The sequence below is a fragment of the Sus scrofa genome, chromosome 5, assembly GCF_000003025.6.
Source record: "Sus scrofa isolate TJ Tabasco breed Duroc chromosome 5, Sscrofa11.1, whole genome shotgun sequence".
In the NCBI taxonomy this organism is placed as follows: Eukaryota; Metazoa; Chordata; class Mammalia; order Artiodactyla; family Suidae; genus Sus; species Sus scrofa.
The window spans coordinates 69,262,241-69,276,907 of NC_010447.5; the positions used below are offsets into that span (position 1 = coordinate 69,262,241).

Here is a 14,667-nt window from a genome sequence, read left to right on the forward strand (position 1 = left end):
CGCCAGGGGCGCTGGGCAGAGCCAGGCCTTCCCTGGGAGTCAGCCTGAGGCTCCCAGCCTGGCTCCAGAGAGCCCAGCCCTCCTCACCTGCAGAAAACAGCAGCCGTCGTTTGCAGCCGTCGTTGTGAGGATTAAAGGGTGTTCGGGCGGCGGCTCTGTGCACACCTGCACTTCTGGGGTGAGGTGTGTGCACCAAGACCTTTGTCCACTCCGCTCCCCGAAGGGTAGGGAACACTCTCATTTCAGCCAGATCCTGAATCAGATTAAAAATGGCACAATAGCCAAAAAGGGATCTGGTGACTAACAGAGTTGCCGTCCCAAGAATACACTTTTATTTGCCTTTAAATAAAATACCCTGATTATTTTTCTCATCCTCCCAACCCATAGGTTAGAACATGTAAAGCTGAGCAAAAACACCTTTCAGGGACCTTATAAAACATGTTGGGAAGGTAATTTTTTCAGTTAACTAGCTTTGCAAACATTTTTATGGGATGATCTGCTCAATTAACCCGATAATTTGAGAACTTGAAAACTTTGCTTCATGAATGAGAAAATGTCACGACTGACTTGGTTAATGTCCCAAAGCAATGTAGGGGCCCCCCCTGGCCAGGACCTCCCACACCTAGAGTTTCCTACCCTCTCTTAAGCCGCTTAGCTGTGGAGGATTTTTGAGGGACAGGTGGGGTTCACTAACTCAGGGTCATCCAAGAGGAACTATCAGGTGCACACGGCCCAGCCCACCAGCTGAGCTCCCTGTTGTTAGAGGTTTCCCCCCTACGGAGGCCCCTGGCCCTCTCCCTCTCTCCTCGCCGGCTTCCACAGTCCCCGTGTCATGTAATTCTCCACCCCTTGTTCTGACTGTAAGAAGACAGAGTAAACTTGGCAGTGAGTGAAATACCTTTCTCTCTTTCTCTACGTGGGGAAATTCATCAATAATTAGACTTATTTTTCAATTTTGCCATCTAGATACAGAAAATGCCCATAAATCTTGCCAGATCAAATGGAGCCCGTGTAATTACCAACGAGTAAACAAGGTGATTCTTCCTCCGAAAGATGCCCAACACATTCGTAACTGGCTGATTAAACTACCATGGAAGCGATGATTCACTCTGAGGGGGAGGCAGGAGGGGACAGGGGCAGGGAATGGCGAGCTTTCCACAGTAAAGTGAGGAGCTGGTACCACGGGAGGAGGGGATCAGGAATAACCCCGTGGTGGTGTCACCTCTGAAACAAGTCTGCGATGCCAAGGCGAGCCTCGTCCTTCCTCACCTGGACTCTCTCTTCTCCCCCCAAGCCCCCACATCCTGTAGGAAGATACCCCCAAGCCTTCCTCAGGTCGCTTTACCTACAAGGAGCAGGGGCATGGCAGGTGCTTCGGGAACCCCATGAGGTGTGATTAGGGTGCTCTGGTCTCTAGTTTGCCTGAGATGTTCCCACTTTGCACCTGTGTCCCAACATGATTCTTACCAGTGCCCTCCTTCTCGCTCAAACCCCCCCTTTTTGAGTGACAGACTGTATGGTCACCCCGTGCATCTTGCAGGGAGTCAAGTTGTGAGTCAGCACTGATGGATCCACTGTGGCCGGAAGCATTGGGGGGAGGAGGATTCTGAGGTCACGGTGTGGGTCAACCAGAGAAGTCACAGTGACAGCTGAGCAGCCTCTGCCAGTGGGGCATGTGAGGGGCACAGCTTGAGCACTGGGCAGGATTCAGGAGATGGGAGCCCTTACCCCGCGCTGCCCTGGTGTCCTGCGTCATCTTGGCGGGGGGGGTCACTTCCATCAAACGCTGAAGCAGGTCACTCACAGGTCAGTTTCTGAGCCTAATTTTGTGTCGAGTGGGACACCTGAACTCCCTTCTTCCCCAAGATTGTGTGGTCCTGCAGTGATTTCCCAAGGGGAAGCTACACTTTGGGGTGATGCCCACTGGTATTTCCACAACACTTTACAGTGTACAGACACGTCTGCAGACATGAGCACGAGCACATGACACAGACTGTTTTCATTCTTCTCATTTGATGGGTGAAAAAATTAAAGCCAGGAGTTTCCTGGTGGCCTAGTGGTTAAGGACTTTGTGTTGTCACTGCTGTGGCGTGGGTTTGATCCTCAGCTCGGGGACTTCCGCACACCGTGGGTGCAGCTGAAAAAAATTGAATTTTTTAAAAATTGAAGCAATTTTTAAAAAATTGAAGCTAAGGGAGAGTGAGGACCAGCACCCTGGGCCCAGCAGCCTGAGTTCAAGCCTTGCCTTGGCTCTTAGGGTCCACACCATCTGGGCAAGTGGATGCTCCTTCAGTGTCTCAACGTCCTCACCTGAGAGGAGAGGTGACACTCCTGTATCCTGATGTGAAGATGGAAGGAAGTAGTGCAAGTGCTTGGGAGCACAGCCGGGGTTTAGAATATGCAGGATGGTAGAAGCTGGTGCAGGTGGTGATGGCGGTGGTAACCAAAAGGTAAACGGCACAGCCGGGACTCTGGACCCCAGGGTCTGTCTATGACCCCAGCACCCACTGTCCCCGCCTGCCGTAGGAGTCCCATCCACAGCAGAACAGGATAATAGAAGACCGTGTTCAGGGCGACAGTCTGCCCATCTGGCCCCAGGAGAGTGTGAGCCAGAACCTAAAGCCCCCTTCCCCGGCCTCAGATCCCCCAGCAGAGGAGGCAGTGGCAACGAGGGCTGTATTTGGGCTCCCATGGGACCTGGGCCCTTCCGAGGGAACCTGGGCTCACGCCGCCTGTCCACACAGGTCAGGAAAGCCCCCATCCACACCCAATGGGCAGTGTGGGCTGCCTTCGTCAGTGTCCCAGGCTGTTTTTCCATTCCCAGTGGGTCTGCACACTTTTCAATCCATTTGCAAGAAATAAGCAGTGAGCCGAACTCCTGTGACCCCATGGGTGCTGCCCTCCCTCAGGTGGAGAGAGCGACGGAGCAGGGGCTGCAGGGAAGAAGACGCGTGGGCTGGAGGCGCAGGGGCGACAAAAGAAAGGTGGGGGAAGTAGGGACGCTGGGGCAGGAAACACATTCGCTCCTTTTTTTTCCCATGGCTCCAGGACCCCTCATCCACTGGCACCAGAAGCCTCAGCGTTGGTTTGGGGCTTTTCTCCTGCCCCCACCAAGTGGAGTCCCAGGTTTGCCGCCTCTACCTTGTCCTGAGACTTGGGCAAGCTGTCCCCTCATTTTCCTATGAAATGGGGGCTTGACTCGGCATCACCAAGACCCCACCAAACACTGGTGCCTGCTCCTGTTTGGTGGTGTCTGAACCACGGGAATCTCAGGAGCTCCACGGGGCTGCCCCCTGCCAACCAGAGGAGCCCCTCTGTGCCCGCCGCCCTCAGACTCCCTGGGCAGATGCGTAAATCACGGCTCCTGTCTTGCCACTGGGACCCCAGGGCTGTTGAATGTGACCCTGGAGACTTCGTGGAAGATGTTTACAGCCTGTTGTTAAACAAAAAGCAAGGTGGTTAGGAACTAAGCTGAGCAGTGTGAGGATGACTCTTCACGCAGAGGAAGTATTACGACCACAAGGGACAAAATGCTGGCCAGGTGGCGAGAGTGCTCTTTTTTATTTTCCTTTTTGCACCTTCAAATTTCCTTAAATTTCTAATATAAAATTTGTTATCTTTGCAATTAGAAAGGAAAATGATCAAGATTCTAGGAAAGAAAGGGACACGGCTGGGAGGCTGCAGGACCACAGGAGACAAGCTCCAGTGGCATCATCTGGTGACATGGGGAGGAGGACGCAGGGCTGACTCCTCCCCAACCTCTGGGAGGCCAGAGGGTGGACAGGGGAGTGAAGACCTTGATTTTAACCCTGACAGCCTGAGTCACTTGTCGCTTCCCTGCTGGCCTCAACTCCCCCTACCCCACCCCAGCCCTTTGCAACGCTAAGCTTTTCATCTGCGTCATTGCTGCCCCCAGCTTTGTAGTCCCCTTTGAAGACCTTGATGGGGCTGAAACAACAGGAAGCCTGATTATCCGAGGCCAGTTCCCCGGGGGCAGCCAGAGATCATGGTGGTGGGGGGGAATCGAGAGGTCCCAGGGGGCTTGGGGATCAAGTCAGAATTTGGCCACAAGGGTTTTCCCTGCTCTGGTTTGGGTGTGCCTCTGACTCGGGTTAGAAAGCCTGTGTTTAGGGGACTGAACAATGAGGTGAGTCCCCCTGGGAAGGTGGGGGGATCCTGGACCCCGTGCAGGGCTAGGGTCAGGCACTGGGAGGGCTGACCCATGCGAATTTCACGTCTTATCCATCACTGAGCCGAAGAGAAAAGCCTGTGACCATGCTGGGGGCAGAGCTGAGTTTAATGTAAGACACGCGCTACCCAGGAAGGACCAGCGATGTAACTGAGGAGACAAGAGGGTGAGGTAAATGAATGCAGGACTTGCCCTGGGGCTAAGGCTGTGACCAGCGCCACAGGGGTGACACAACAGGATGCTCTGGGAAGACGAGGCCCCTGACCTCTGAAAGTGCGTCTCTCCCCTTGTTTCACGTGTTTAGAGCAGGTTCTCCTTTCTGCCCGTCTGTGTAACAGTAACAGCACTTTGACAGTCCAGCAGCCTCCCATGTATGTTTACGATTCTTACTGCAAGTTCACCACATCCCTGCAGGTAACTTGTCCTGCTACCTTTTTCCAGATGCAGAGATGGAGGCTTAGAAAGCACATCAGCACTCGGGTTCTGCCACCAGTATCTGCCGTGGCTTCAGGGGCCTGATACAGGGGTGACACCCAGGCCCTGACCCCCAGGTGGGCGAAAGTGACAGCAGAAGGAGGAGGTGCTCCCGGCACAAGGCAGGAAATTCCCCCGACAAGTCCTCCCAGTGCAGCCCGGCACACGCGTGTCCTGGTGGAAGTTCTGATGGTGCTGCCAGCACGCTAGGGGCCAGGAAGAGTATAGATGCACACTCGGGGGGGTGTTTGTTTTTTTGCGGTTTTTTTCTTTTTAGGGTCATACCTGGGGCATATGGAAGTTCCCGGGCTAGGGGTTGAATTGGAGCTGCAACCACCAGCCTACAGCACAGCCACAGCAACGTGGGATCCAAGGCGTGCCTTTGACCTACACCACAGCTTATGGCAATGCTGCATCCCCGACCGACTGAGCGAGGACAGGGATCAAACCTGCCTCCTCATGGATACTAGTTGAATTTGTAACCTGCTGAGTGAGCCACAATGGGAACGTCCACATATGGGTTTTAATGAGCATTATTACCTCATTATTTACACTCTGTGGCTTTGGGGGCACCCCTCACCAGGCCGGTCCACCTCTTTGTCCTCATCTGGGCAGCTAAGGCGTCACATCTGGCAAGCCTTGGTTCCCTGCCCAGAGCATTCTGTGCACCCCTGGGCTTGGTGGCCTCTGGCCTGCTGGCACCAGGATGGAACCAGAGCATGGAGGGGCACATAACGCAGAGACCAAGGCTGCATGAGCGGCCACATAGGCAGGGAAGGGGACCAGGAGGACATGGCGCGTGTCCTCACCTTGCCCGTAGAATGGATGCAGCCCTGCCTGTCTCCAGAGCATCTCGTGACCTGGACAGCCTTGGGCCTGAGCCAGTCTGGGTGCATGAGGTGGGGAGGGGACCACAGCCCTCTCTGCCTCCCCATCCACCCACCCACCCCTGCATTCACTCCTTCCCTGGCTTCTCCCCATTCACGAATCAGGTACCTCCTGTTACCAAATACCACAGTCGTCAAGGGACCTTGAAGGAGGTGCAGACGAGTCCCTGAACCCCTCCCACAGGTACACACATGTGACACACAGGAGAAGTGGGGGCCCTGGGCCAGGCAGGTGCTGCATATCAGACCCTTGTGTAACACTCCTGGCTTTCAACAAAAATCAGACATCAGTGTGGCCCCCGACGAGTCCCTGTGCAGAGGTGCCAGGTCAAAGTGTCCACCCTTCCATCACTGCAAACAATGGTGGAAAGCATTAGGGTCTCCGCTCCACAGCCCCCTGACTGCAGGTCTTTGTGAGGTTACCCAGACCTTCCCACCAGCTTTCTCGTGTGTGTAACGAACAGAACATTCCTTATCTGTCATACAGTCACTGTTAAGATTAGAGCGAATGCACAGGCTCTGACTCAGTTGTTGGCGGCTAGCTGCAGTGGAAGAGGAGGCAGAGTCAGTGGTGGTGGTGGTGACAGTGGTCGAGATGGTGGGGGTGGGACAATAGTGGTGATAGAGGGGGCGGGGATGGTGGCAATGGTGGTGGTGGTAGTGATGATGACAGTGATAATGGTAATGTGATGACGGTGACAATGGCGGCGGTGATGATGGTTATAATGATGGTGGTGGCTTGATGGTGGCAATGATGACCATGAGAATGATGGAGGAGGTGGTGGTGACAGTGACAGTGATAGGGATGGTAAGGGTGACAGTAGTGGTGGAGATGGTGATAATGACAATGACAGTGATGATGGTGATGACATGGTGATGGTGGTGATAATGACCGTGGTGGTGGAGATGGCGGTGATGATGACAATGGCGGTGGACATGGAGGTTGCTAGTGAGGGTGACAGCACTAGCTGGTGATGGGGGTGGTCCTGGCAGTGAAGGGAGGAGGAAAGGATATGGGGTGAAAGAAGCAGGGAAGAAATTACCTGCCTTCCTGCTTCACCAAGTGGTCGTGAGCTCAACTTAAAATGGGAGGCACCTTGTAAACTATAAAATTCTGCCCCTCGAACCCTCACTGAGGAGAAGACCCCAGATCTGCAAACCTGCTGAACCCACACCCTTGTTCCTGAAGGGCACTTCTGTTGTGGGTCACCTCGTCCACATGGCTTCAAGAGACCCTTGGGAAATGCCAGCAGTGTGGGGCTGGGGTCTCTTTGGCCAGAGTGGAAACTGTGACTGTGGGGCTGGGGCTGGGGCTGGGGAGGGAGGGTCATGGGACCAGCGAACGCACAGGGAAGTTTCTGGTTTGGTTTTGTTGCTTCAATAATAGAAAGCAGGTGGGAAGCCTCAGGCTCTAGTTTTTGTAGAAGTCAAGAGGCTTAAAAGTGAGTCATGCTGCCTGGGCAGGAGATGCAGCAGGGCTTCGCTGCGGGTGCGTGCGGGGAGCGGCCCAGGCAGGACCTCTAGGGACCTACAAAGCCACCTGGAGCATGTGTCCACCCCACTGACGCGTGCATGCCCGCTATGCCTGTTGCTGAGCCCGAGGCTGCCGTCCGAGTGTTGACTGTGACTGCTACTTTCCCAAATCGCCGGAGCTGGTGCAATGTTCCCACTTCCCTGGTGAGCAAGATTATGTGTCTAGTCCCAGGGAAGCCACTTGACCCCAAAGCCCTCTTCCTCCATCACTTTGCCCCTCATTCAAAGACACCTCCTAACTCAGGAGTCACAGATGCTGGCTTCCGTCCTGCATGCCTTAGTCCTCAAGGGAGAAGCATGCAGAAAACACACACGTTGTAATGGGTGCTATAACCTGTCTGCAGGGGCCCAGCGGCAGGTGGGGAGCATGAGGAGGGTTTGCAGGTGGAGAAGGGCAGGGTCAGGTTGGGTGTGGTGGGTCTTCAGGTGTGGCTGGAGTGTAGGCTGCTGGCCGGGGATGAGGCCAGAGGGACCATTGGGGTCCCCTGGGACAGGCCTGGGATCCGGGCAAGGGAGGCGAGACCCCCATTCCAGGCCCAGGGGCTGTGCGAGATCCTTAGGCAATGAAACAGCCTGGATGCCAACAAGACCGTCAGGAAGCTGCCTTATACCCAGCCAGCGCCAGGCGGGGGTGTGCTGAGCAGCAGCGAGGGCAGAAAAGATAGGGTCTGCTCCGTGGGCCGGCTGTTGGTCGACTCCCTGCAAGAAGGCGGCATTTAGGAGAGAGCCTTTGGGCTCCTGCTTCACCCTCCCTCTGTTTGGGAAATGACACACTAGCCACAGGTCACTAAGCACATGTCCCCCAGAGCCTGATTGGTAATACCTGTCACCTCCCTGCTCCATTACCCAGAGCAAAGCTAACATCCCGGAGCCAGAGTGATGGCCTGGGAGAGAAGGGACTGGCCACACTCTGACCACCCGCACTGCCCACAGACGGATGGCAGCCCCATGGGCCGCGGGGGAGGTCGGCCCAGGGAGAGCCTGCTGTGGGGTGCAGCTGCCTTTGAACTCCAACATGCTGTTGACCTTCTGACCAGCTACCGGGGACAGGCAGCTGAGACAGGTTTACACGTGACCTCAGGCATTTTAGGAAAAACCCGTGAAAGCTAGAAAATCTTCGCTTCCAAAGGGAATGCTGTCTTTTTCTTCTTTGTGGCAAAATAAATCTGCCACTCTAACCATTTTCAAGTGTACACTTTAGGGGCATTAATTACACTCTATCCCTGCTGTCTATCCCCATAGCCTTTCGTTCCCCTCCCTCCCCAGCCCTGGGAACCTCTGATCCACAGTCTCCGTGAATTTTCCCGTTCTGGGTGTTTTGTACAAGTGGAGTCGCACACACCCTCCCTGTCCTCTTAGGGCTGGCTGCTCACACAGCTATTCCTCTGTGCCTGCACACACCACACTTTCCTGGTGGAAGGTAGGCTCCTTGATTGCTGGACTTCGGGCACCAGTAAAGACCCTGAGAGGGAGGAGGACTTGGGACCCCTCCTGACACCCTTGCAGCCACGGCACATAGGTGGCCCGTTACTGTCTGGTGGCCCCAATGGACACAGTAACCCAGCGGTTCCATCCATCTGCAGCCATCGGTGACCCCAGGGCTCCTTATTTGGGCTGGGACAAGCCCCCTCCTCCTCTGTGTCCCTCTGAGGGTCCCTGCAGCCCCCTACATTCTGCAGGCCCGTCTGTGTGCTACGAGGGCCCTCTGGAGGTGTCTGTGACCCCCTGAATGGATGCAGAGCAGGGGAGCAGAAAGTCGGGGGTCCCAGCTTTCCCATCTCCCTTCCCGGAGGGCAGGCGGGAGGCTGTGCTGAGAGCTCAGGTTGAACGACCCCAAGCCGTGAATCCATCCAACGCCCATGGTGCCACCATCGTCGCACCTTGGGCTGAGATGGAGCCAGACGATGGGGCTTCCTTGTGTTGGGCGCAGGCTTGGCAGCTTGGTGAACTTCTCGGGTGCCCGAGGCTCTGAGTATGAATCCACACCTGGCCTGCCACAGAGCAGGTATCCACTGCACGGCGTTCAGCACGGACATGTGTGTGCATGTATGCATGTGCAGAAGCGTGCCCACGTGACAGCCTGGCCCTGGGAGCTCTCACCTGCCACCGCTTCCCTCACAGGAAGCACAGGCGTTAATAACCTCGTTAATGAAGGATTCTTCACCAGAAGTTCTGTCTGTGTTCATAGTGACCCTCAGGACAGTGAGGACAGGGACTCCCTGTTCCTTCCATGTCTGGAAGTCTGACTGCCGTGGGCAGAACTGCACGCGGACCAGTCACAGGCTTGACACGCAACTTTGCAGAGACTTTGGAAGGCATGTACCACTTCAGAAGCGGTGTTCCAAGTTCCAAGAAAAAAAAAAGCAATCATTCCTCTTTGCAAGTAAAATCTCAGGCAGAACCCAGATCTAAAGCCAGCAAGTCACCCAGATGGGCCAGGGATAGAGGGCCGTGCCTTGCCTGTGTGCTCTGTCACACTCCACAGTGTGGACTCCCCAGGCTCCAATCACCTGTGTGGGACTCGTGGACAACTGAGTATGTGGTTAAAGGTCACTGCTCTTGGTCAAGGTTGGGGGGTGTGTGTGTGGGGGGAAGCCCTACCTTGTCAGCACCCCCCACACACACACCTGAATCCACTCCCTAAGCAGCCCTGGGGAGCTGAGGGCTCTCGATGGCACCATATTTTTTATTTAATGCTGAATTTTAGTTCTTCTCCAAATGAGGATCAGGGGAAGGTAAACGGCTCTCCCAGACACAGAGCCGACTGCTGTCAGAGGCAAGGTTATTGCCATCAAAAGACAATTGTGTCTGCTGTGTAGAAGCTAATAAGGCGGTTGAAAGGCAAGGCACGTGGGCGTGGAAAGAGAGTGGTAACCTCAGGTGGCCTGTGCCCACCAGCACCTGACCAGCCACAGATGCTCCTGGGAGCCCAGGGGCTCTCTGGGGGAATTTTCTGAGTGTCAGACATGGGTGTGCCCATGGGCCCAGCTGCCAGTGGCAGCCCTAAGAAGTGAGCAGGGAGAGAGGAAAGACAGACGAGGAAAGGATGCCCTGGGGGAATCTGTCGGGTAGGAGGAGAGCGTGGTGTGAGGGGAGAGATGGAGCGTCTGAGGGGCAAGGTCCCCACCCTGCTCTGGGCGCCCCTCCCCCACTCCCATGGGGGCACATCCCTGAGGTTCTCTGAGCTTCATCCCCCTGCCTCCCCAGCCTTTCGGATCTCAGAACACAGAGCGGGACCGGGATCCGCCTGTCCCAAGCTGGCCTCCAGGGTTGCCCAGTTCCCAAGAGCACAGATACAGGAGGTCCTAAGCTGCCCTTGGGCGCGTCCTTGGGCTTGCGACCCCCAGGACTCAGGCAGGTCCAAGGAGGCCACAGGGACAGAACTCACGCAGCCAGAGGCACCAGGCACCAGCGAGGCTGGGGACGCCTTCCACAGCCACATTGCTCCCCACCCCCGAATGTTTCTATGGCAACACACAAGTATTTAGAAAGGATGACCAAGCTGTTTCATTTGTTTATGGTTTTTTTGGCTTGTTTTGGGGTTTTGAAGAGGGGGTTGGAATTAATTCCGTAAGGACACGCATACCTCTGACGTAGAGTGAATACAGTGCTTTCCACAAGAGCAGGGCCATACACGCTTACACACTCACACACTCACGCACTCAACCACTGGAGACAGCGTCCCAGACTTTGTGACCACAGGCTCCTGCCCCTTGCCTGGGTTCTTGTGCAGACCTCTCTTCCTGGCTCCCTTCAAGGTCTGTCTCAGGCCTTAAACGGGGTAGCCTGAGGCGTCTTAGGGGCTAAGCGGGACCAGTGAGGGAGTTCCTGGCCCCCGGGGAGGCAATGACGTGACTGGACCTTGGACAGCTGACCTGGGTGCCTGATCAGTGTTCTAGTCTTTCGAGCAGCGGGGCTACTTAGATAACCGCTAAGTTCCTTTTACCTCTAGACCCCGTGGCTTGGAGCAGGATCCTGTCACTTCTGCCTGAGACAATTTCCATAATGTGGACGTGCATCCCCTGGGGACTTGGACCCCAGCCTCAGCTCTCCTCTGGTCCCCAAGCTCTCCAGCCACCCCTGTAAGCCCAGTCTGCCCCGACGCCCCCTCCATGTCCAACACCAGCAGCAGCACTACCCTGACATCCCGCAGGTGCCTTGACATCAGCATGTCCAGAGTGGACACCCCCTTCCTCCTCCTCAAGTGCCCACTGCAGTGGGAGGCTTCACACCTGGTGTCACCTATGAGGAACCCCAGGGAGTGGCAGCGCCCTCTTTCACTGCCTCTCCCCCAACCTCACAGGCAGCCAGAAAACAAATACACCCTTTCTATCTCTCCAGTCCCCCCCACCTCGTTCTCAGCTCGCCTCCATGACCTCTGCGTGTGTCACCCCAGCCCTCTACCCCCTGTCACCTCCCCACCCGCAGCACCCCATCGTGACAGTGCCAGAGGGCCACGCACATCCCATCCAGGGCTGCTGTCTCCTCAGAACAGAAGCCAAGTGTCCAGACCTGGCCCCAAAGTCCCAGTCACCTTGCTCCTGCCACCTCTCCAATCCACCCGCCCACCCACCCCCAGGCTTCTCTGCCCCCACAGTCACCTGGCAGCTCTTCATCCTTTAAGGTTTCATGCCTCTGGGACATCCACCCATGGCAAATTGTGCTTCCCTCTGGGACACGGCACACCCATTGTGCTGACCTCTATCCACTTGTCCCCATCGTCCAAGAGCTCCTGAGGTTAGTTTCTTCCATCTCCACCCAGCATGTACACGTGTGACAGCGAGAGAAGGGCTTACTGCCATGTTGGTGGGTCCTCCTGAGTCTCCACCTGTTATGTCATATTGTATGGATTAAGGAAGGCTACAAGGGTCAAAGGTCAACAGGAGAAGTCACAGGTCCCCAAGTCCCCCACCCCATGGGAGGAGTATAGATCTGCCCTGAGTGGAGGGACCGGGACCCTCTCCCCCACGGCCTCCTCTTTGCCTCAGATCAGGCAGGGGAGGCAGCTTTGTAGGTGAGGGAATGAGCAGAGTGCGGGGCCAGGCAGCCAGGGGCGGCGGCGCCAGCTTCCCAGCGCAGAGGCCCTCAGGCCCTGGGGGTGGCCATCCTCCCTGCCAGGGGAGGAGAGGATCCGAGCTTGGGTGCTCCCTGTCCCAGCAAGCTTGCCATGTAGACAGCTCAGAGGGGCTCCAGCATCACTTCCCAGTGATTCAGCTCGTTGTGCCACAGCTGTGATGCGTGACTGGACAGGGGTGGAGGCACCTGGGACACAGGTACATACATGACAGCACCTGACCCAAGTGGGTACCAGCCTGCATTTGTTTCCCTTCTCATCCCTGCTCCAACTTTGTGAGTCCTGCAGAGGTTTCTGGGGTGTGAGGGAGGTGGCCCTGTCCCTTGGGGCTAAACGTGAGAGCTCTGGACCATTGTGGGGATGGGGCTGAGTAGCCGTCAACAGCTCACCTTCCTCAGGCATCCGCAGGTGTGTTGTGCCCTTACGTAACGTGCTTTCCCTTCATCACTGCCCTGAAATATGTTTTAAGCCAACATCACCCGCTTCCTAAACCGCAGCAGTCCCACACACTGATTTGTTCCTGGGTCACAGCCCCCAGTAGCCACATCCCAGACCAGCTCCATGATGGTAGGAGTTCAGGACCAGCCTGCCTCCATCCCCTCCCCACGGTCACCGCCCTATCTGGACCTTCCTCACCTGTGGGCCAGTGCTTCTTAAACTTCAGGGTGCTTTAGAAACACCTGCAAATTGTCTGGAAGGCATTGCCAGGCTCACAGCCAGGAGACCCAGCAGGTCTGGGTGGGGCCGAAACGCCGCCCTTTGTAGCTTTGTGTCCCAAATGTCGTCACCCGAGCTGGGCCCGGTGAGGCTCTGTGTCCAGGGGATTGGGGAGGATGGGCAGATTGGGAGCATGGGCGCAGACCTCCCTGCAGGGCCACCCATCTCACCCACCCCAACCCCCTGGCCTCGGAGCACCAGCAGTAGGCTGAGTGGCAGGCCGTGTTCCTTCCTGGGACTCCCGCTCCCACCCCTATTCGCAGTGTGGGTAGAGCCTGGCTGGAAGCAGGGTCTGGCTGAGGGTCCCACAGAGGTGGGCAGAGGATGTGAAGGCAGCCAGCCACCCCATCTAGTGGGGCCAGTGAGGCGCTGCCCTGGGGACGGTGCGGGGGGGAAGGGCTGGGGACAGCCAGTGGATAAGCCCCCATTTGGCTCTAAGTGAGCTGCCAGGTCTGTCCTGCCGAGTGAGGGCCTGGGGACAGAGCCGCGTCCCACAGCAGAGCCCTCCCGGACCCCGCCCCGCCAAGTGCCACCTCTGTCCTGGAAGCAGGGTCCCACGTCCTGTCTCCATCTTTGACAGAGAGTTTCTTTCTTGGGAAAGAGTGTGCTCTCCCCGGGGAGGTTGGAGCCTCGCAGTCGCCTGTTTCTGCGGCTGTGGGAGGTTTGCCCTCCACTTCTCAGGGCTCGGCTGGTGCTTCGGGGTTTGTGACTCAAAACTGGGGCTCAGGTACCGTTGTGAGTTCTCTTCTGGGAAGGTGCAAGGAACTGGTCACTGCTTATGTCTGATGCTTCTCAAAGATGTGCAGTTCCCCCACCTAGTTTTTGCATTTTAACATTTGATGCCCTGTGGGCCGGAGCTCCTTGAGGAAGGGACTGTGAGGCTGGTGGTTTAGCCAGGGGTCCCTCCCCAGGTCCCCCACATCTGACCACAGAGGGGCTGCTTCTCCTCCACTCCCTGCAGTGGGATCTCTGCAGGTCAGAACTTTCCAAATCCCCGAGCTAATGACTGTCTTTCATCTGCTTTTGTTTCCTAGGAACGAGTGGAGTATCTCTTTCTCATCATTTTTACTGTGGAAGCATTTTTAAAAGTCATAGCCTATGGACTCCTCTTTCACCCCAACGCTTACCTCCGCAACGGCTGGAATTTACTAGATTTTATCATTGTGGTTGTCGGGTAAGTAAGCCACCCTGCCCCTCTGCCCCCCGCCCCAGTCAGGTCCCTTTGGGAGCAAGTCCCTATCTGTGGGCACGTGGATGGTCTTAGGGATGTTTGGAGCTGCTGTAGGATTTGGTCACTTTTTTTTGAGTGACCTGCGTCAACATCAGGAGCATGGAAGTTGCTGGACTCTCTGCCACATGCGGATGTTGGATGAAAGTGCAGTCGCTTCTGTTCATGCCAGGATGAACAGAGTGACTGACAGATGCCTTGAACTAACCCAGCAACCGCGGCAGAAGTCTTTAACGTGGTTGTTCCTAATGCATCTCAATCCTTTTAAATTCAGCATCTTTCTCAAGGCTTCAATCTCCCAGGAAACTCACACACTTGTAGAAAGAGCCCCAGCAATGAGATCTGGTGTTTCTGGGGCCGACACAAAGAAGAGGGTGCCTCACAGGGACCAGTTTTGTTCAGGCAGAGAAGCCACGTCTCCTCCTGTGTGAGGCATGAGTTGGCATGGTCTGTATGTCCCTCTGCCCCAGACATGGCCTTAACCTCCACATGGGGATGGAAGCAGGTGGCACGGGCAGACCTCAGACCTCCTGGGGCAGGAAGCAGGCCCCACCTTGGAGCTGCC

At 56.1% G+C, this 14,667-nt stretch overlaps 1 protein-coding gene across 1 annotated transcript in view; it reads left to right on the plus strand.

The window, feature by feature from the left end:
• The window catches only part of CACNA1C (calcium voltage-gated channel subunit alpha1 C), a 431,475-nt gene that overhangs the window by 245,287 nt on the left and 171,521 nt on the right, over positions 1-14,667 (plus strand). The window contains 1 exon segment of the mRNA XM_021092981.1: positions 13,909-14,048. Within this exon segment, the coding sequence (XP_020948640.1) occupies positions 13,909-14,048 (140 nt within the window).